The sequence below is a fragment of the Poecile atricapillus genome, chromosome Z (genome assembly GCF_030490865.1).
Source record: "Poecile atricapillus isolate bPoeAtr1 chromosome Z, bPoeAtr1.hap1, whole genome shotgun sequence".
NCBI classification, from domain to species: Eukaryota; Metazoa; Chordata; class Aves; order Passeriformes; family Paridae; genus Poecile; species Poecile atricapillus.
The window spans coordinates 14,011,216-14,031,686 of NC_081289.1; the positions used below are offsets into that span (position 1 = coordinate 14,011,216).

A 20,471-nucleotide genomic window follows, 5' to 3' on the forward strand; every position below is an offset into this window, starting at 1 on the left:
AGAAGTAGGTTTTGAAACTACACACAAACTTAGCAAGTGTTCTCCTTGTAATGTCTACTGTGGATTTATGATTCCTGCATAGAAAAAGCGTTTTTCTATCTAAAAAGCCTTTCTGAAGGTATAGAAGCATGTTAACAAAGGTTATATCTGCCTAGTTCAAAGGAAAGTCTTAGGGTTTGTGTTACTCTTCAGCACACAATGTAAGGGTTCAAGTTCTCTCTGTCCTCTCACAATGCTATGCTGAAACATGGCCTCAGGTGTTTTTGATAGCTGACACAATCATTTGGAAAGAGTCTTCTATCTACCAAGAAAGAGTAAAAAACTGAAACAGTACATGGCTGCCTGATAGGAGTACTGAGTGTGGGCTTAATTGAGTTGCCAAACTCACTACTAGTTTAGCTGCAAGTTGTACCTTTAGTAACTGCTTGCAACACTGGGCAACTTCACAAGTGACAAGTTTGTAAGATAACTAAGTTTTTGACTAGTTTATATCATTAACCCCATATATAATAATAACAGGTATGCATTAAACTTACTTGTAAATGCAGCTCTTTATCCAACTGACTGATACCTTGAGCAAGTTTAGCCAGTTGCTCAGCTATCACAGCCTGATGGATGGACTGGGAAGTGTAAGCTTTCACATCAAAGTCTTCTCTGAAGAAGTCAGCATAACATTCTGAAAAAGCATTTAGATTTCATATTCACAGTTCAGAAGAATTAAATATCTATAGCCCTACAGTGTACAGTTGTCTGACCTTCAATTTCTTCAGTGTAACCGTGAATGTTCTTTACATCATACAGTACAAGCATCCAAAGAGACCACAATCATGAGAACCAAGTTTGGAACTTGCAACTGGGCTTCGTGTTTGTTTTGGGTTGTTTGGGGTTTTTGTGCAAATACAGAAAAAGACACACATTTCTTTATTCCCCACACCCTTCTTTTGAGCAGAATACACTAAAAAGTAACAATACCTTATTTTCTCAAACTTTAAAGTGTAACCAGGGTGAAGCTGTTGAGCCTGTACCCATAACCAAGCACACCAGGCAGCTACAGATCACTGACAAGTAGCATGAGACAAAACCTCATTAAATCATACTGGATTTCGACAACGGTGTGAGTTTATAAAACAATCATGAAATGATAGTGCAATTATGACTCTGGATGAAGAAAGACCAGAGTTCCCAGCTACTCTTAATTCAACCGAGCACCTTCGCCTTTCCTTCCAGTGTAATTTTTTTCTCTTTGGGAGCAGTCGAGCCCCAGCACACACTCCGCACACCGCGGTCCTTGCCCACGCCGGGGCACTCGCTCCTCCGCCCCAACTTCCCGTGACTCGCCGGCGACCCCGCCCGCCCGGCCCAACGCCGCCCTCGCAGGGGACCCTCCGGGCCGCCGCGACGGGCCCCCGGCGCGCTCGTGCCGGCGGGGGCTGTGCCCGGCGCTGCCCCCCACGCCCGCGGCCGCGCCTCACCGTCCGCCCGCAGCTCGGCGAGCGCCGGGGCGGGGGCGGCCCCCGCCTCCTCCATGCTGGCGGTGCCGGAGCCCGCGCGTCACTCCCGGACGCGGCGCGCGACGATGATGGCGAAAGCACGCGACGGAGCGGGCGGCGGCGGCACGTGGTGAGGGGGCGCGGGGAGCGGGAGCGGGAGCGGGCCGGGCCGGGCCGGGCCGGGGGATGCCGTGCCGGGATGGACCGTGCCGGGAGGGGCCGGGCCGAGGGATGCCGTGCCGGGATGGACCGTGCCGGGAGGGGCCGTGCCGAGGGATGCCGTGCCGGGATGGACCGTGCCGGGAGGGGCCGTGCCGGGAGGGGCCGGGCCGAGGCATGCCGTGCCGGGATGGACCGTGCCGGGAGGGGCCGGGCCGGGCCGGGCCGGGGGGGCCGGGCCGAGGGAGCGGCTTCTGGCGGACGCTTCACCAGAACGAACACAAGTGCTGCATAAACCGTGTTGCTCTGCAGCGTGGCCTGTGAGAATGTGGGAAATTAAGTGGTGATTCTTGTGAATCAAATAGCACTTACCTATGTATGTGTGTCTGCGAGCAATGCAGACAGAGACCATGGGATTATTACAAAGAAAAGTTTTGAAAATCAGCTAAAATAAAGTATGGAAGTAAAGTTTAACAATGTAATTATATAACACTAAGCTTTTAGATAACAGCCTGTTCTAACAACAAAATTTTAAGCTTTAAAACTACCTTGTATCCTTTGTATAATCAAACCCTCAACGCACCCAGTGCGCTGTAAATACTTGCTCACATTTTGTCGAACAAATTAATAAATTGGCTATATTGCTTGACGTATTGGCAAGTCTAGCATTTTCATTTATAAGAAGTAGCTGAATGATGAACGTTTCAGATGCTGTTTGTTTTTCCAGATGCTGAAAAGACTTTTAATCATACATGATTGGTGACATCAGGGAAACTAAAGAATGCCAACTAAAAGATCCCATGGATTTGTTTAATTCTGGGCAAGTTGTAAAAATATGTGCTCCTATGGTTCGCTATTCAAAGTAAGTAACTATCATGTCAGCTGTTTTCAGTGTATTTTCTCTGTTTAGAAGCTTGTTTCTCGAATGTATCTTGACTAAAAATGAATGATTACTTTCTCTTTTATTTAAGACAGAGGTAGCTGTGGGACATGTTTTATTTTATGTATTTTCATCACAGGTATACACATGTAGTATTCAAAAATCCCCACAATACTGCGTGTTAGGACAGAATTTTAGGATAGTTAATCAGAAGAATGCCTTAAGTATTTACCTCTTAATCTTCATGTGTCTGCAGGTTGGCTTTCAGAACTCTGGTTAGGAAGTACAGTTGCGATTTGTGTTACACACCAATGATAGTGGCAGCTGATTTTGTGAGATCTGCAAAAGCCAGAGACAGCGAATTCACAACAAACAAAGGTATTATTTTTAATAAACCATTGCCTTGTCAGAATGTTTTATATAGGCACAAAAGCCAAACTTGCCATGTGAATGAAGTCAGTCACATAACTTGATATCTGTTAACAATTTTGGTATACTGTCTGATTATAAAACCACAGAAATACTCTAAGCGAGAGTAAGCACAGTTCAGTGATAGTGGGTCAAATTAAATAGTGGAAAACCTTGTCTCCACCTGAAATCAGGGCCTCCAAAGTGATTTGTATCTGGGGGTTGACCGCACATAGCTGCTCACTCATTCCTCCTTCATTCTCTCAGCAGCACAGAGGAAGAATACAAAGAGCAAATGCAAGAAAAAATAATTTGTCAAAAAAGGTAGCTTAATATGTAAAGGAAAGAAAAAGGGAAAGAAAAAAACAAGTTATGCAAAGGCAATCACTTCCTACTAGCAGACCAATGCCCAGCCACTCTCCAAGCAGTAGCCACTCTGGAACAAAAATTCCATATCACAACCCACTTTTTTACTTTCCCTATTGTTGCACTATATTAGGAATGGTGAAAGTACAGCAAAGACTCTCTAGCTTGGTTGCAAAAGAGAGCAAGTTTTATTCTTCCAGATCTTCTTTTATAGACAGTTCTGAGAAGGTCCAAAAGGTAAAACTGTCATTGGTCATTAAACTAACACATCACCATCATTGGACAATTAAGAACACCACCCCTTGACTGTTTCTTGCAAGTAAACAACAGGGCAACAACAGCTGCAAAGGTTGTTTTCCCTCTCTAAGGAATGTTTGGATTTCTTCTTACGATTTTTCACTTTTTTGACAATTGTCAGTTTCCATACCTTGTCATTCCAGTTTCCTTGCTGAGCTGGATGTTCTACAGTATGGAATATTCCTTGTTCCTATTGAGGTCAGCTGTCATAGCTTTGTCCACTACAAACTTACCCACCCCAGTCTGTTTGTTGAGAGCAGGGGAAAGCAAAGTGAAAAAAATGGTAAGTTCTATATGTACTGTGCATGTACTTTGCAACAACACCCAAAACAACTGTGAATTATGAACATTGGTTTTATCACAAAATCCAAAATGCAGCATCACACAGGCTACTATAAACAAACTTCAAGTAAATTTGATAATTAACTCTATCACAGCTAGACCAGGTACATGATGACAGTAAGATTCTTTTTCTAGCAATTGTTTCATATGTGTTTCAGATGACTGTTTAACTCATTGCCAGGAAAAGTTTTCTAGTCTCTAGCAAAAATAAGAGTGTTACTAAAGGTGAAAAAACTAATAGACCATAGATACAGTGGAGTCAAGGACTGATAAAAGAAGGGTTTCACAAGAGCCGCACTGGAAAGTGGAACGGGCTATTGGTTGATGACTCAAGATATGAGCACAAGAAAGCACAAAAGAGGCTCAAAGTTAAGCATGGCTGGGGTTGAGGGGGAGAAGGAAGGCTTCAGGCATGGTACAGAAGTATAACCAGAACACCTATTAAGAGAAGTATGAGGACTTGCACAGTGTCATGGCTGTAAAGAGATCTGAAGTATGTGGGAAGAGGTGACAAGAACGATACAGATCTGTAGGCATGAAGTGGCTGGAGCAGAACAGTGTGACAAGGAATGTACGAACATAGGCTGCAACTGGAGGAATGAAAAGCGCCACTAACGTGCATGTAGGATCAGCATGTAGGGTCTATAAAGTGGGATTTAGTCTATTCAGGCCTCAGAATTTGTGGTTTTGTAAGTGTATATGTAATAGGGAAAGTGTATTTCACTGTTTCAGCATTGACTATGTACTGTGGTGCATTATTCAAATAGAACAATTACAGAGAAAATTTGCATTGGAAAGCACAGGTAGACTCTTGAGAGTGGAATGCAACTTCAAAAAATAATTCATTGTGTGTAAAAATAAATGAGTAAGAATATAACTGACTCAAATATGGCTCAAAGCTCCACTGTTACTAGTTTGCCCCCCTTGAATTTACTTACATTTCTGATCTACTCAAAGTACGGTGACATTGAAGTTCTACAGGTCAGATGTGGAGTGTGTTCTGGGGTGTTCTGGGACAGGGAAGGAGGAGATGAAATGTTGTAGTGATGTAAACAACATCTTTTTCCCTACTCAGTTCTTTTATGCTGTCCTTAATTTTACAGGCCTGTAAAACAATCTGCCTCATGCTTTGACCAGATTATAGTATTTACATTATTAGCATTTATACTTTTCATGTGGTTTTATTTTTAACTTGCTGGCTGTTTGGGGATTTTGTCTTCTAATTAGTGGAGTAGGTTTGCATTACATTTTCTTTTGCATTAATGTTTCTTTGTTGTGTATTTCTCAGATAGAGGTTCTTTGTGGCTGCTGCTAAAAAAATTTATGTGGCTAGACTCAGTATTTTTATTACTTAATGCTCAACAAAGAGAAACTAGGCATGTGGGCTTATTTTAAAATATTAGTTATAACAATGTAAATCTCTTCAGCTAGAGCACTGTATTAAAGTGATACTTTTGAAAATATGCATGCAATTTTTTATTTTTTTGCTTGCTGGATTTTTACATAACTTCTAGAAGTGTCTCAGTTTGTTTGAGAGAGTACTGGTGGCCTTTCTTACTTAATCTCCACCATTTCAATAATTACTTATTTTCCTCTAAAATGGAAAAATGTTCAGAAAGCACTTGTGATCTCTTCAGTGCCAGGAGTGCACTTGCTTTGTGCATTTGCTGGATCATCTCTTTCCATCAGTGCTCAGATACCATGCTGCTGCTTCTTAACTACAGCAATTGTTTATATGGAAAGTGAGTGCTAAGACTGCTTGAGATACTTGAGATGCCTTTAATGTAATGCAGTAGCTGTAAAAGAGGAGAGCATGTTCCAAATGACCATCTGGCTCTCTGCAGGGGCTTAGTAAATCACAAGTAGTTCAGCAGACCCAAGCTGAGGAGCACTGGCACTTTCGTTTCTCACTTGAGACAAAGCTGCTAGAGCTGCTTCTGCACACGTGTGCTCATTCCAACTCTGCGTGTCACATTGTGGATAAAAAACAGACATGTTGGCACAGAAAAGGAAGCTGATGGGCTGGGATGAGGAAGGGCAAAGCTTGTGGGTGTTTTAGTTCCTTCCTGAAGGGTTAATGGTTCTGTAAACTAGTTTCACTCCGGGCAAGACAGACAGCTGTGTCAGCACAGCAAAGGGGCAGCATGCAGATGACAAGGGGCAGACTAGGAAGGGAAGCTTGAAGGCTGCTGAAAATTAGAGAATGCCTGGTTTCATAGATGGTCTTTGTGAGATTAGCAACTGACCAGTTTCAGTCAGAAAGTGTACATTAAGCCAGCAACTGTGTAGGACACCTATATTTGTCTGAATTCCCATCTCTGTTAATAGACATACTTATATAGTATGAAGCCATCTACCTTTGTTTATTTGTGATTGGGGGCTTACAGAATCACAAAGCAGGTGAGCTTGGAAGGACCTCTGTGGGTCATGTTGTCCAGTCACCCTCCATGCAGGGTCATCTGTACTTGGTTGCCAAGACCATGGTCAGACAGCTGTACAATATACAAAAAAATCATTCAAAAATTTAGAACTCGTTCTTTTTATTTTCTGGGAATTTTTAAATCTCTAAATATATTTTCATTTGTGTAGGTGATCACCCACTGATTGTTCAGTTCGCTGCTAAAGAAGCACAGGTTTTGTGTGATGCTGCCCGTATCATCTGTCCTTTTGCTGATGGAATAGACCTAAACTGTGGCTGTCCTCAGAGGTAAAGTTTTGAAAAAGCTGGGTAAATATGATGAAATAATTAATGAGACTAAAGAATGACAGTCTTCCTATCCATCATAATTTCTGTCTTAACCTAGAAATAGATTTCAGGAGATTAAGAGCTTTTTAAGATGTCAGGAATGTCTATGTGCTAAGGCACTGTTCTGAGTGCTCCCAGACGCCTGTCACCATGGTGAGACTGGGAGAACTATATGTATTTGCCAAATTGCCTTTTTTAATTTCTGAGATACTGAGTGTTGGCTCAGAAGTGTACATCCCTTCTCAACAACTGTTAAATGTGCACTTCCAAAAAGAGCTTGCTGCAAATAATTTGCAGAGTGTTTTGAATCATGATGTAGCAATTTCCAGAATAATGAGGCAAGTCCGTCACATCTCAAACGTCTGCAAGTGAAGGATAGTATTTTAAATAAAATTATACAGATAAAGTACTGAAAATAATTTTTTCCATCTTGTATTAAATTTGTAAGTACAGTGAATTAGTGATGTACTTCTCACTTAAACTGATAAAGATTTTGTCTTGACAGTGAAACAGAGTAGTAAGATTCTTCCTGACTGGTTCAGTTGAGAACTACCACATGTTTCTCAGGTAGTCTTTTTCTAAATGAAAACCTGAAAAATGTAGGAAAGTAAAATATAATATTACAGTGAAAATACTTAATTCCTCTATTTTAATTAGGTTTTCTTGACTTAAAACTATAGTGTTTGAGAAGACTTTTCTAGAGTGATCTGAGACTTCTGCATGGAAGTATTGGGGTTTTTTTTAAGTTAGCTACAGTTAAGTATGTCAACCTCTGTTCCTTTTAGGCCAAAAATACATACTTACATTTGAAGCCTTTGTTTCTTGTGCATATTAGTTTCAAAATAACAAAAGTTAGTGTGCTTTATGTGCCTTTATAAGAAAAATGATTTTAAAAACTGCTGCTGTTAAGTGGAAGCAAAGGTTATTTTTGCCTTTGCAAAATAGTGAGACCAGTATATCACTAAAATAATGTCCTCACTTGCACTTCAAAAAATCCTCCTTTTTAATCTGAACTTTTCATCTGTTTAAAAAAATCCATGACAAGGAAAGGGGAAACATCAAATTATTTTTTTAATGCATGCACTGTAGATTAAATTTTAATTTATCTTCCTTATGAGTCCATTCTGGGGACAGAAAATTGAACTTAAAGAGATTTGTAACTTATCCAAAGTTCTAGTAGCACAATGGAGACTGAACCAAGATCTAGAAGCTGTACCAAACTGCAAACAAATAATTGATCTACAGCCAGTACTACCTCTGTTTACTTAACCATACATTCTGAAGGTCATAAGGAAAGAAACTGATGTGTGTAACTGATACTGCTTTGCATTTCTTCAAATGCAGAATATGAATGTTCTTTTTGTTTTAAAGATGGGCGATTTCAGAAGGTTATGGTGCTTGCTTAATAAATAAACCTGATCTTGTTAAAGATATGGTGAGACATGTACGGAGTCAGATCGACAACCCTAAATTTTCAGTATCTATTAAAATAAGGTAGGTCTAACTTAAGTGCTGTTTGTGGTACATAGAATTCTTTTTTTCCCTTAAAGAATTTAATGTAATGGTAATATTTGTAATTCTGTTAATCCAGTACTACACGTTATAGTAAGTTCCTTACACGTGAAGACTGCTGATTTTTTTGACTCAGATATCTAGGGCAGGTAATACAAAACTTAGAACTAGCACAGCCTTTGACTACTTACCCAGATAACATACTGTAAGCTAGAGTTCTCTTGCAATCCAAACAACATGAAAGTACAAGTTAAAAGATTAGGGCTTCTATAAAAGAAAAGCAATGCACGGTCTATGTCATCACAAGGATTTGCTTTGTGAGCTATGAGAGAGCAAAGCCACAGTTGCAGTTGGGTATAAAGGGATGGGTAACAAAACTGGGAACTGCTCCCACAGCTGCTGTAAGGAATACATTCTGCTTTCCTACATCAGCTTCTAAACTTCTGTGGACTTGTTTTGTATTGCTTTGTGTGCAGCCCAGAGAAGAGAAGGCTCCAGGGAAACCTTGCAGCAGCTTTCCAGTACCTAAAGGGAGTCCAGAAGAAAGATGGAGACAGACTTTGTGCAAGAGCATGATGTAACAGGACAAGGGGGAATGGCTTCAAACTGAAAGAGGGCAGGTTTAGATTAAATATTAGGAAGAAATTCTTTACTGTGGAGGTGGTAAAGCCATGGAGCAGGTTGCCCAGAGAAGTTGTGGATGCCTGTCCTTGGAAGTTTGTATGGCCAGGTTGGATTAGCTCTGAGCAACCTGGTCTAGTGGAAGATCCACCACCTCCCTATACCAGGGGCTTGGAACTGGCTGGTCTTTAAGGTTGCTTCCACCACAAACCATTCTATGATTCTATGACAATTCTTGATCCATTATTAAACCATATATCCTATGTGGCTCTTGCTATTTGTCATTTAAGTTTCAAATCAGTTTCCAGTCCTTCTGGAAAGGGGAACTATTAAAAATTGGATTTTTTTTCCCCCACAAAATATGCAAACTCATGGTGTTGATTTTAGATTTTTTGGGTACCCTTGCTCAATCTTTATAAAATTTACCATGTACATTACAGAGATGTAATTGGGAACTGTTTAAATTAAATACACGTTTCCATACACTAAACTCATATATCTTTAAAAAAATGCAAAAATCAAACACTGTTTTCCAACAGTAATATTGTCTTTATTCTGTTATTTATGGAAATCTATGATAATTCCTGCTTATGGAGGAGTGCTTTTTATATAGGCCAGGAAACTTACTACCTAATGCTTTCATTCCTTCCAATTTTAGGATCCATGAGGACTTAAAAAGAACAGTTGACCTATGTCAAAAAGCTGAAGCAGCTGGAGTTTCATGGATTACAGTGCATGGGAGAAGTATAGAAGAAAGGCATCAACCTGTACATTATGATGCAATTAAAATAATTAAACAAAGCATGTCTATACCTATTGTGGCTAATGGAGACATTAAAACTTTAAAAGATGCTGAAAATGTTCATCATTTAACAGAAGCAGATGGTAAGATTAAACATACTCTATTTTCTAAGTATATTTACTAGATTTCAAGGTATTTATTTTGGATGTAAGTAGGACAGAATTTGAGTGCTTTCTTTCCTTATGGAGACAAATGAAAGAAAAACTCATAAGCAGAATCACTGGTAATCATCAGAACACTAGAGCACTGCTATTCACAGCCACAAATAATTATTTCCAAGGCAAATTACAAAAGCTCTGTGATTAATTATGTTATCTCATCATTCAGTAGTGGACTTCAGGGAGACCTTCAGACATTCTGTCTCTTTATGGAGCTGATCATCTTTTAAAGAACTGTAAACTTCCACTTGGAAATCTCTATTTCCTGCACATGGGAGCAGATTTCTTACAGTAAGAATACAGTGGAAAAGGGATATATTGTTAAGCCAGATGGTTAACTTCAAGGACACAGTGAGGCATTGAACTTTCAGTCATAAAATTTGGGAATTTTTTGCACTTATTTAGTCACAATAGATTCCTGCAACTGTCGTGGTTTCAAGACAGTATGGAAATCTGGTATATGTTCTGAAAAGTTAATCTGTATCTACAGACTCTGTGTCTTCCAGCTAAAGAAAAACAGGAAAGAAAACAGCACCTGTGGCAGGTTTCTGCTGACACTTGCTGTTTAATAGCAACAACAGAAATTGAACTGAACTGCCTGCTGCTTACAGTGACTTTTCCCCCAAATACGGAGCAAGAAGGAAATGTGTAATAGAAAAAAATGTTGTCATAATCCAGCTGACCTTCTTTAGTAGTAAAAATATTAAGCATTTGGTTTTGTCTGTCATAGACAATGACAAAAGAAATTTTTCATTTTTGATCAGCCTATTTTTTAAGAATAAATTGAGTGTGATAGATTGTATGTTGATATGCATGCAGGAAAACAGAATCCCTTAATCACGGAAAAATTACAGTAGAATTTGTATGGGTTTATCTGACAGTATGGGATTAGAGTTGCAAATACACTACATGCTGTTCAGAAAGATTTACTGCAGATCAAGAGTCCTAAAATTTACTTAATTGAGCCATTGAGCTTTTAGTAGAAGGACAGTGAATAGACTGAGTTGCACAGAAAATTATTGGTTCTCTTTCCATCGTAATTTTATGTTATAAAGTCAATAAAGTGTGTAGCAAATAAAAACAAAGTATTAGTTGCAGCTTCAAAAGAAGGGAAAAACTGCTTCTGTTACTTGTGTTTTGTTTCAGAATTTCTGGAATGTGTTGATAGGTATTGTAGATACTCTGAGGTTTGCCTTGTTCAATTAATTTCTCTGATACAGCTGTAATACTCACCCCATTGTTCTCCCATTACCATCTGTAAGCTTTGGATGGTTGTCCTAAGGGGTGCTGTACAAAGTCTACACGAAGACTGAGCATAAAATTCAAACTAGAATGTAACTTACTGCTTTAATTTCTAATTTGAAGGTATAATGGTGGCTAGAGGACTCTTGGCAAATCCAGCTATGTTTGCAGGATATGAAGAGACACCTTTTCAGTGCATCCAGGACTGGATTGACATTGCTCTTGAACACGGAACTCCTTTTACATGCTTTCACCACCACTTAATGTACATGATGGAGCGCATAACTTCAAAACAAGAAAAGAAAGTTTTTAATGTTTTATCAAGTACCTCAGCAGTACTAGATTATCTGAATGACCATTATGGTTTGTGGTAAATGAAAATATGCTAGTCCTATGTAAACTTGTATTTTGCAATTGTCGATAAACTGAAAAAGTTTTAATTGGGTTTTTACTTTTCAGTCACATTTGTACACTATTTTCAACACAGCAAAACATTATCATTTGGATGATACTTTATATTTCTATGTCTCCATTTTTCACTCTAGAGAATATTCAAGATTCTACATACATGGAATTCTATTTACAGTTCACTACTACAGAGAGGACTGATTATTGTAAGGCCCTAATAATTTAATTTTTCACCAGATAATTGCTTACAGCAATATGATTGCAAAACTAGGGCCTTTCTTACATTAAACCTCCTAAAATCAGGACTACTTACAGATAATGCCAGTAATTTCAGACCAAAAGAATACCAAGGGAGCAACTATAGAAGTTTTTGCTCTAGATAACATAAGCTGAAATCCTATCATACTATCCTTCTTTAAATTTGATGTTTCTTTCACAGCCTAACTTTGTAACTTACTTATAATTTAGAAAAATTCCATACTTTTTATAGCAAAAGAATCCCAGAATAGATAAACAATTATGGAAAGAAGGAAGAAGGAAAATGAAGAGGGAAAGAAGAAAAAAGGAAAATGAAGAGATAGTTTAAGTGCAAACTTAACTGAATTTAAAGAACAAGACTTCTAAGTTCAATCAAACTAAATTCAGGTTTGTTTATCTACTGTAGAATAATTGTATACAAGATTAAATCCCTATCATCTACCAAACCAGAACTTTTTAGGTCAAAGAAAAGTTGACAGATTCTCTCAGTGGGGCTCTTGCAGGCCTTTCTGCCTGCTGGCATGTTGCTTATCAAAGCATGACAGCCACTTGGCTTTGAATCATTATATAGGAGAGAAATAGTGAAAATCAGAACAAGATAATATTGTTACACACCAGCTGCATTTGTTCTGCAAGGGAAATTTCACAAAACTGTACAGTACAATTACTTATAATCAAATAAATCTTTTCTTTATATGTTTACACAGAAATTCATACCAAAAATTGCCAGTTTTCTGACTGTGATTGTTCTATGAATATACATGTGAATAGTTCCAAATTTTTTAAATAAATTACTTGGTTTTGTATGCAGTTGTAATTTTTTTTATTATACAGCAATCTGGAGGAGGGAAGGTTGCTTTTGATGCTACTCTCCAAACCTTTTCATAGTTCAGGTATCTTAAATTGACAATTTTTTAAAATGCAATAGCATAAAATACCTGATCATTTTTCATAATGAATATGTCCAATTTAGGCATATTAACATAAGTTTGAAAGGCATGACCCAAGTCATCAAGTCCAGTTTACTATTCAAGGCAGCAAAGTTACATAACTCTTCTGATATGATCACCTTCCCAATGTGCTAACAAATGGAAAACTACAGACGTGCTTTGGTCTCCTAGGCCAATTGAGACAACCTCTGCAACCATGTTTGGTGTGTCTCCATTCCCTCAGACAACTATTTTTTCACACTTCTGGATTGTAGTATTTTCCTGGCATTAGTTGGGCACAATTCTATATAGCATTCCAGGTAAATTCCCAGCAGTGTCTTCTGCAGTTAATATTACTTCTAATACTTCACTTTTCCTCAACTAATATTCATCATGTAAATGATGAGCTCCCAATTTTAGAGGAAAAGTGCTTCCAACTGTATGACTATATATTTTGTACTGACAAATTTCCAGTATCAAGTTCATCCAATTATGTTATACCACAGTTCTCCTCAGTTCTGAAATGCCTCTGGCCTCCTCTGAAGTAAAATTATGCAACTGAATTGTAGAAGACAAGGACTTGTAAAATAATTAACTAAGCCCTTTGTTGCCATTTTTTTAAGAGTTTTATGATTTGGCTAGTGACTATTATATTTAGCAACCTGTCCCATTAGTCTCCAGGAGCAGAGAACAAAAAATTATATACAATCAACACAAATTAAAGGCTTGCTTTATTTTCTTTAGTAGTGGGAAAATTGAATTTTAGAGGCCTGGAAATACCTTGACCTATTTAGGAACTAAGTACTTCATGATTTTTAAAGGCAGCAGTTGTCGTGCCTGTGTGAGATTAATCACAGATTTCTGCCTGAAGTACAAAACCTAGGTTGCAGTAATATTGGTAGTAATTATGGAGTGCTTGATCTGGCCTTTTATGTATCATAAAAGTCAATGGAAGCTCGTCATTCCTTTTCAGGGGTGAAATGAATTGTACACATTCATTCTGAATTTTGTATGCATCTGAACATACTTCACTGTGTTTCCATAGAATAAACTGTAAAGTTGGGAGTCTTTAAGCTATACTTAACTAACTAGTTAACTAACTAATAAATACATAATAAATAAATAATAATTAGTTATACTTAACTAACTAGTATACTAACTATACTGTTCCAATATACATAAATTGCTAAGGATGAGAGTTATTTAGCTCCCAGTGTTGTTCTTAGAATATGGTCATATTTCTCCTTATAAGACATTTGAATATGGAAAAATACTAATTTCCAGTTTAAAACCACTGGATATAGTCCTTCTCCTGTATCTGTTACTTTTAACATCACCAGGCGGTCAGTCTTTCTATTTTCTAGTTTTTAAATGTAACATAAGTACAAAGCAAGTAACATAAGATACAAAGCACTGTTTCCTATTTTATGTTCTTTGCCTCCTGTAACAGATCCTGTTCTTTATATTAAACCCCCTGCACAACAATACTATATTCTCATTATATCTCTATGTTTTTGCAACATTTATCCTGCTGCAACAACCCCAGCACAAACTATACAATCCTATTTACTGCCTGTTGTTAAATTTCTTTGGTCTCTTGGGTTGATGGTTGGGCAAAAGCAGTGTGTGATAAGGCTGTCACAGAAACCAAAACAGAATAAGTTTAAAATTCCCTTTTGTTTCAGAAGAGTTATTAGTTGATTTCACTCCTCATCATCAAATATAGGCATTTCCTATTTCTGCTTCTGAATATTTTGTCACCTCTCTAATGGAAGAGGAAAGTATTCCTTTTAACTGTAATGTTTGAAGGTTTGTGATTTTTTTCCCCTAAAGCAGCCAGCTATTATAAATAAATATATATATATGGCAGTTCAGTGTAAGAAAGACAGCCTTAGATCAACAACCCCGACTCCTACAGCTTCAGTTAGAATTCCTTCCAGGAGCAGCAGAGTGCACTCAACAGGAGAAGAGAGGTCTCACAGCTGTTTGCAGGAGACATCTTTTCAGATCTCATTTTTGGTTGGTGGGTAACATGCATCAGCTGCAGAGGAAGTGCAGACACACTCAGTGAGTCTTTCTGAGATCTCATGAAGCTCCTAAAGTGAAAACACTACTCAAGTCTCTGGCACTGGGGACAAGTGAACATAGTCCTATCAGTATGAGGCTATGCTAGTGGCAGAGCAGCTTACAGTGCTAGAAAGAGGTGATTATGCAATCAGAAATGGAAACTTCTCTGTAATTAAAGGAAAGTCTTTATTCACATTTTAACAGCTTCAGTGAAGTATAGTGGCTGTAGGCTAATAGTTAAAATGTAATAACCAGAACATTCTAAGAGGTTGTGTTTTGTCTATAGTGCTGATTAAATTTGTTTATGAAAATGTGTTTAGATGCTACTTAAAACTGGGGCTATTCCTACTGCGTAGATTGGATTGAAATGACTCCTTATATCTCTCTCCAGTATTTGTTGTGCATAAACAATTACTTGGGATGTAACCTTTCATCCAGACATTGCTTGGCAGTAACTAGGAAAATGTTGACACACTGGCTCCATCCCCAGGCTGCAGCCCTGGGAAATTTTAAGTAAACAATTTCAGATTGTGAGCAGCTGCAAACAGCTCTGCTCAAAACTGCTTATACAAGAACTTCCCACTCCATGTCAGTTCCGATGGATTAGAGTAACAAAGAACTACTATTCACAGCATTTTATCTGTCTCATGTTGATGGAACTTAGTTAGGAAAGAATTCCCCAAAGCAAGTAGTTGTGTCAAAGAGTGCTGGTGATGCTCTTATAAATGAAAAGCTAGACTTGCCAATACGTGAAGCAATATAGCAAATTTACTAATTTGATCGATAAAAGGTGAGCAAATTTTACAGCACTGTGTGAGGGTAACTGCCCTAAGCAACGCACAAATTCAGGGTTCACGTGGTAGTCTTCTTATACCATTCTAGGCACTTCACTTCCTCAAACTTTCAATTACTTTCTACTTGCTTTTCTTCATAATCAGCAGTTGTGGTTTTTGAAGCTCTGTTGTTGAGGTGGTCTGAGATGGTCTTCTGATGTCTCTTCAGCCTCCTATTCTTCTAAAATATCTTTTTTCCACTAGCATTATTTTGGTTATACAGTTTGTCTAAGACAGTATATTTATATTCTGCTAACATACATTTTGCAAGCCCTCTTTCAGTCATTTCACAACTTACAGCCAGCATGTGTAAAAAAATGTCGTCATAGGGCCTCTTTCTCAGTTATTACAAAACTTAAAATAAGCATGTTTAAAAATGCCTCTCAGCTCATGTTAGTCTTACTTCCCCTTTTTAAGTGTTTAGAAATTCTTCTATACTCAAAAAAAACCCAATTTATAGCTTGTACAAAGAATAGTTTGAAACTTATACTACAAGGTAGTTTAAAGCTTATATTAATTACTTGTAGATAATTACAATTTTGTTGTTAAAACAAACTGTTAGCTAGAAGTTTACTGTTATATAGTTGCTTTGTTATACCTTACTTCCATGCCTTACTTTAGCTGATTCTTAAAACTTCTTTATAATAATCCCATGGTCTCTGTGTGCATTGCCCAGACACACATACATAGATGGGTGCTATTCGATTGACACAAATCACAACCTGATTTCTCACAATGCCCAGGTAGACTTCTTCCACTGACAGCACCTCAGCATCTGTTAGAATCAAAAGGAAAAAGTGATCAGAGGATGTCCTTCTTATGCAGGAGCAAAGAAGGAGAGTTGCATGGAAATAATGTGCTTGGAGCCTTGGTATGCTGATAAAAAGCATTGCACAGGACAGTAGAACAGGGTTTTCTGAAGGAATACTGACGCCCAAACAAGCCTGTTTGACAGTGAGACTGTTGTTCGAGTGTTATTTGTACTGTCTTTATGAATCCTGGACTTGTTTTCCTTGAGAAAACGATTTACTGGGTCTTAATACATTAATGTAGTGTAGCACATGGAGGAGGAAAGGGATGGACACACGCAGTATTTCAACTGAACTTTAGAAACTCATGATAATCCTGGAGAGCAGAGTTGAAGTCTCCAGTCGATTAAGCTCGAGTCATGGAGCGGTAGGATGATCACAGCAGGATTCCGCAGCAAAATGCTTACAACCATTCGCTAGATAGGGATAAGATAATGCTCATTTGAACCCTTCTCATCGCGTAGGTCCACGCGTTTCCCAACACAGGTGGGGCCCCTTGGTAACTCCGCGCCCGCCGTGCTTCTCGTCCCAGCTCCGCAGGCGGCACCGCACGGGTGCCCCGGCGGCCGGGCCAGGCCGGGCCGAGCCGAGCGCGGCCTCTGCGGCGGGGCCGGGCGGGCCCGGACTCTGCCTCCCTCCCCCGCCCGCACCTTTCCCCGACCGGGCCGCCGCCAGCTCCGCACCGCCCCCGCCGTGTCACTCAGCCCCATCCCGGCCCACACCCCCGGGCAGGGCGGAGGCAGCACCCTGTTCGCACAGACACCCCGTTTCCCCGCTCGGCCCGCCCTGTGCCGGCGGGAGAGACCGGCCCGCTCTGCCGCAGCCCCGGCCGGTAAGGCCCCGCTCCCGCCCCTTGTCCGCCATCAGCTCCGCCGGGTGCCGGCGCTGACGAGGTTCGAAGGCCGGGCGGGTGGGAGGGAGGGAGGATGAGGTGGCCCCGGGGCTCCGCAGCCGCGCGGGGGGCGCCGGCAGCGCTGGGGGGCGAGAGGCGGCGGGAGGAACCCGCGGGGCCTCGGCCGGGGGCTCTGCCCGCCGGGCCGGCGCGGTCCCCACCTCCCTGTCCCGGGTGTCGTTCGGGAGGGGAAGTTAGAGCAGCCCGCCTGAGCCGCCCGTTCCTCCGCAGGCCGCCGGGACGATGACTTTCCAGTGGACGGCAGTGGCTGCCTTCCTGTACGGCGAAATCGCAATAATTCTCGTGCTCTGCCTGCCGTTCATTTCTCCGCTGAGGTAGGAGAACTTAGGTGTGATGAGCAACGCAGCTCGCTCTTCTCACCAGTTTGGGCTTATTTTACGCTTTTGTTTTCATAAACTCGGAGCTTTGCTGCATCCTAAACTAGTTGTGAACAAAGCCTAAGGAATGCTGTTCGGGACTTGAGTATCAGGAGCTGCAAGAATCGCAAGCCTCTTTAAGGAGCTTTATGTTTTCTAGGCAGTGCTGATTCATCCGAGAGCAGCGGTCGGGGTGTCCAGAGGAGCCCCCTGCTTTGCTTCAGCAGGTGGGGCGGCTTCTCCCAGAGGCAGCATAGAGGAAGACACCTGGCAGTAATAAATGAGAGTGCGGTTTTTTCAGCATTTGTTTGACATATTTGTGAGGTGCAACTTTATGTTTTGGTGTACACTAGGCATTGTGGGTGCAGAACAGATAAGACGTCAGATATTCAAAGCAAGCAACAAACTGTAAGGGCTGCAAGAAATTTGTGATCACTTGTTTAAAAAATCTGGAGTTGAGTTTGAAACAGAAGGTTCAGGACTACTGGAATAAAGGCCTCTGTAAAACTCCATAAAAACTCATATATAGATTAAGAAAATACTACTACTTCTGGAACACAACACAGCAATTAAGAAAATAATCGATTCTTCTAAAATAAATGCACACAGGGAAAGAAACAAAATTAATTTATTACCCTTACTGAGGCCTGACTTAGAGCATTTTCTTGTTTTCTGTAAGTAGCTCTTCAAATTTGGTAATATTATTTCCCTACAGGAAATAATATTACCAAATATTCTCTGCAGGAGGCAAGAGAAGCAGACTTATGATTTCTTTTTAGAATATCAGGAAGTCTTAAAAGAAGAGCACACAAAAACCTCACAACCCCCCAAAACAACAAGCAGAATGAAAGTTTAAAGCTGTTGTTTTGGGTTTTTTTAAATGTCTCTGTCTCAGCAATGCTCCATAAAAACTGTTGCGTGTTTGTTTCCTGCATCTTTAGATATATTTAGAGTGATGTAGCTTTTACTACAGCTTTTACTGTCCTCTTAAGGAACAAGCGTTGTTATGGAAAGTCTAGATTTTACTACTTAAGCCTGCGGAGGAGTCTTGAAAATGACTGTCTCCTCAAGTGGTACCAATGATTAGGCATGTTTCCTCAGCTTGAGAAATTGAAACTGTTCTAAAATCTAATTCAACTTCTGTTTTTTTACAAGTTGGCTTATGAGGAGTTCAGCATTTCAACATAGACTATTGAGTTGTTCTATTTCTTATTGCTCTCTAAGCAAAAGTGCAACTGTGTAAGAGGAGTATTATGGGATCCATAATCATCAGATTATTAATGGCTTATGTGAGGAAACTAGTTGCAAGAATTTCTGCAGGCTGATGTCACAAGCATAATACCTTGGGAGTATTGAAATATATTTCACTTATGATTCAAACAGAGTCCAGTGTTTGTGGCTGAAAAGCAAATTCATAACGTGCAGCTTTACCAAAAGTCATTCAAACTTTAAGCTTAGTGCTTTTAATTACATGGAAAGGATAGATTTGTGTCCTTTGTTTGGCGCTTTCAGCTATTCCTCTGAACAGTGGTTTCCAAACAAGTGAAATAACTTTATCCCTTATGTGATATATACAATTACCTTCTTAACAAAACTAGCAGGAATCTCGTGGGGTTAAAAATCGGATTTAGCTGCTATGTCAGTACCAGAGAGCAGCAGCTCTGCCTGATGCATCTTGGTGGCCTGGGAGCTGGTTCTGTCAGCAGTAAGGCATGCATGGTTACTGACAGGTGGGAAACTGCTGTTCTTGGAAGTTTCAATTTACTAAGTTGTCAGTCTTCAAATGGATTCATTGTCTCTCTTGTGTGTGCACATTTTTTTAATATTTTTTTTTCAAATTTGCTAACGAGTTTTCAAGTTCCTGGGGAAAAAGTAAATTGACAGTATAAAAATGCAAATACACAAAGTGATCTGTTCTACCAGGTGTAGTACATTTAAAATTGTGGCTAGTATTGTAGTTTGGAAGTTTTATATTTAGATGACTTTTGTCACCAAAAGGAAGTGAAGTTTTAGTAAATGTGAATGTCAGTACTTGCTGAGGAAAAATAAATGTGAAAATAAAACACAGGAAGATTTTCCTGTAAAGAGATCCATATTTTTAACCTGATTATAACTTGGCGGTGTAGTTTATCTGAGGTCATACCTCAAAGAATCACTTCTTAAGTGGAGGTCAGTATGGAGCTTGAAAATTGTGTGTTTAAAGAGTTGGTGAATTGGCTTTGTGTGAGTTGTAGCTTGAAGTAAGCTTTTTGTTTGATACAGACTGTGGCTGTCTTGCTGTAAAGAATTCAGATTATACTAGAAGACTTAAATGAGGTTTTCGTATGCACGGTGCTAAAACATTTTAATTATTTCTGGTGGAGAACTGGAAAAAACTATAGGAGATGATGCTACGGTCTCATTTGAATTAAATTCATAATTGTTTGGAAACTGCTGTCAAAGAGCAAATTTTAACAATCTCTGGGAAGCGTAAATAGTCTTAATAAAAGTAGGAAATTTTACCTCATATAATCAGATGGTGAGTTGTATGTCTGTGTTACATCCCTGTGGCATGATTAGGTATTATTTCATTTGTGCAGTAGTACTGATTCTAATCTTCAGCAAAGCCCTGGTTCTAACCTGCGGTAGATGCTCTGTAATCACTTGTTTCAATTCATTTGAGCACACACTGGATGTTCTTTGTCCAGCAAGTGTGACTTTTGCCACAGCCCTTCATGCAGCAACACCAATTAGACAACTAACTGTTAAAAAAAAAATTTAAAAAAATTGTCTACACCACCATTGGCCTCACCAGAAGGTGAGGAAGAATTTTCTGTAGCCAAAAAATGTATGCTTGGGAAAGAGGTTTTAACCCTTAACGAAGTATGAACACAAG

General features: G+C 39.6%; 2 protein-coding genes across 6 annotated transcripts in view; one reads left to right on the plus strand and one right to left on the minus strand.

Annotated features, from left to right (window-relative positions):
• The window catches only part of LOC131573617 (conserved oligomeric Golgi complex subunit 5-like), a 175,335-nt gene extending 173,750 nt beyond the window's left edge, over positions 1–1,585 (minus strand). The window contains exons 1-2 of the mRNA XM_058827743.1: positions 1,473–1,585; positions 537–676 (exon numbers count right to left, since the gene is read on the minus strand). Coding sequence (XP_058683726.1) covers positions 537–676; positions 1,473–1,527 — 195 coding nt within the window. The 5' untranslated portion in view covers positions 1,528–1,585. The remainder of the gene's footprint in view (positions 1–536; positions 677–1,472) is intronic.
• The window catches only part of LOC131573622 (tRNA-dihydrouridine(20a/20b) synthase [NAD(P)+]-like), a 38,395-nt gene continuing 19,407 nt past the window's right edge, over positions 1,484–20,471 (plus strand). Inside the window, exons 1-7 of one of the 5 annotated variants that reach the window (XM_058827759.1) lie at positions 1,484–1,620; positions 2,377–2,511; positions 2,786–2,907; positions 6,532–6,649; positions 8,060–8,182; positions 9,480–9,719; positions 17,462–17,554. In XM_058827759.1, the coding sequence (XP_058683742.1) occupies positions 2,402–2,511; positions 2,786–2,907; positions 6,532–6,649; positions 8,060–8,182; positions 9,480–9,719; positions 17,462–17,554 (806 nt within the window). In that variant the 5' untranslated portion in view covers positions 1,484–1,620; positions 2,377–2,401. Of the gene's footprint in view, positions 1,621–1,882; positions 2,105–2,357; positions 2,512–2,785; positions 2,908–6,531; positions 6,650–8,059; positions 8,183–9,479; positions 9,720–11,146; positions 12,496–17,461; positions 17,555–20,471 lie in introns of those variants that run through there. The other 4 variants (XM_058827755.1, XM_058827757.1, XM_058827756.1 and 1 more) reach the window with 4 other exon arrangements.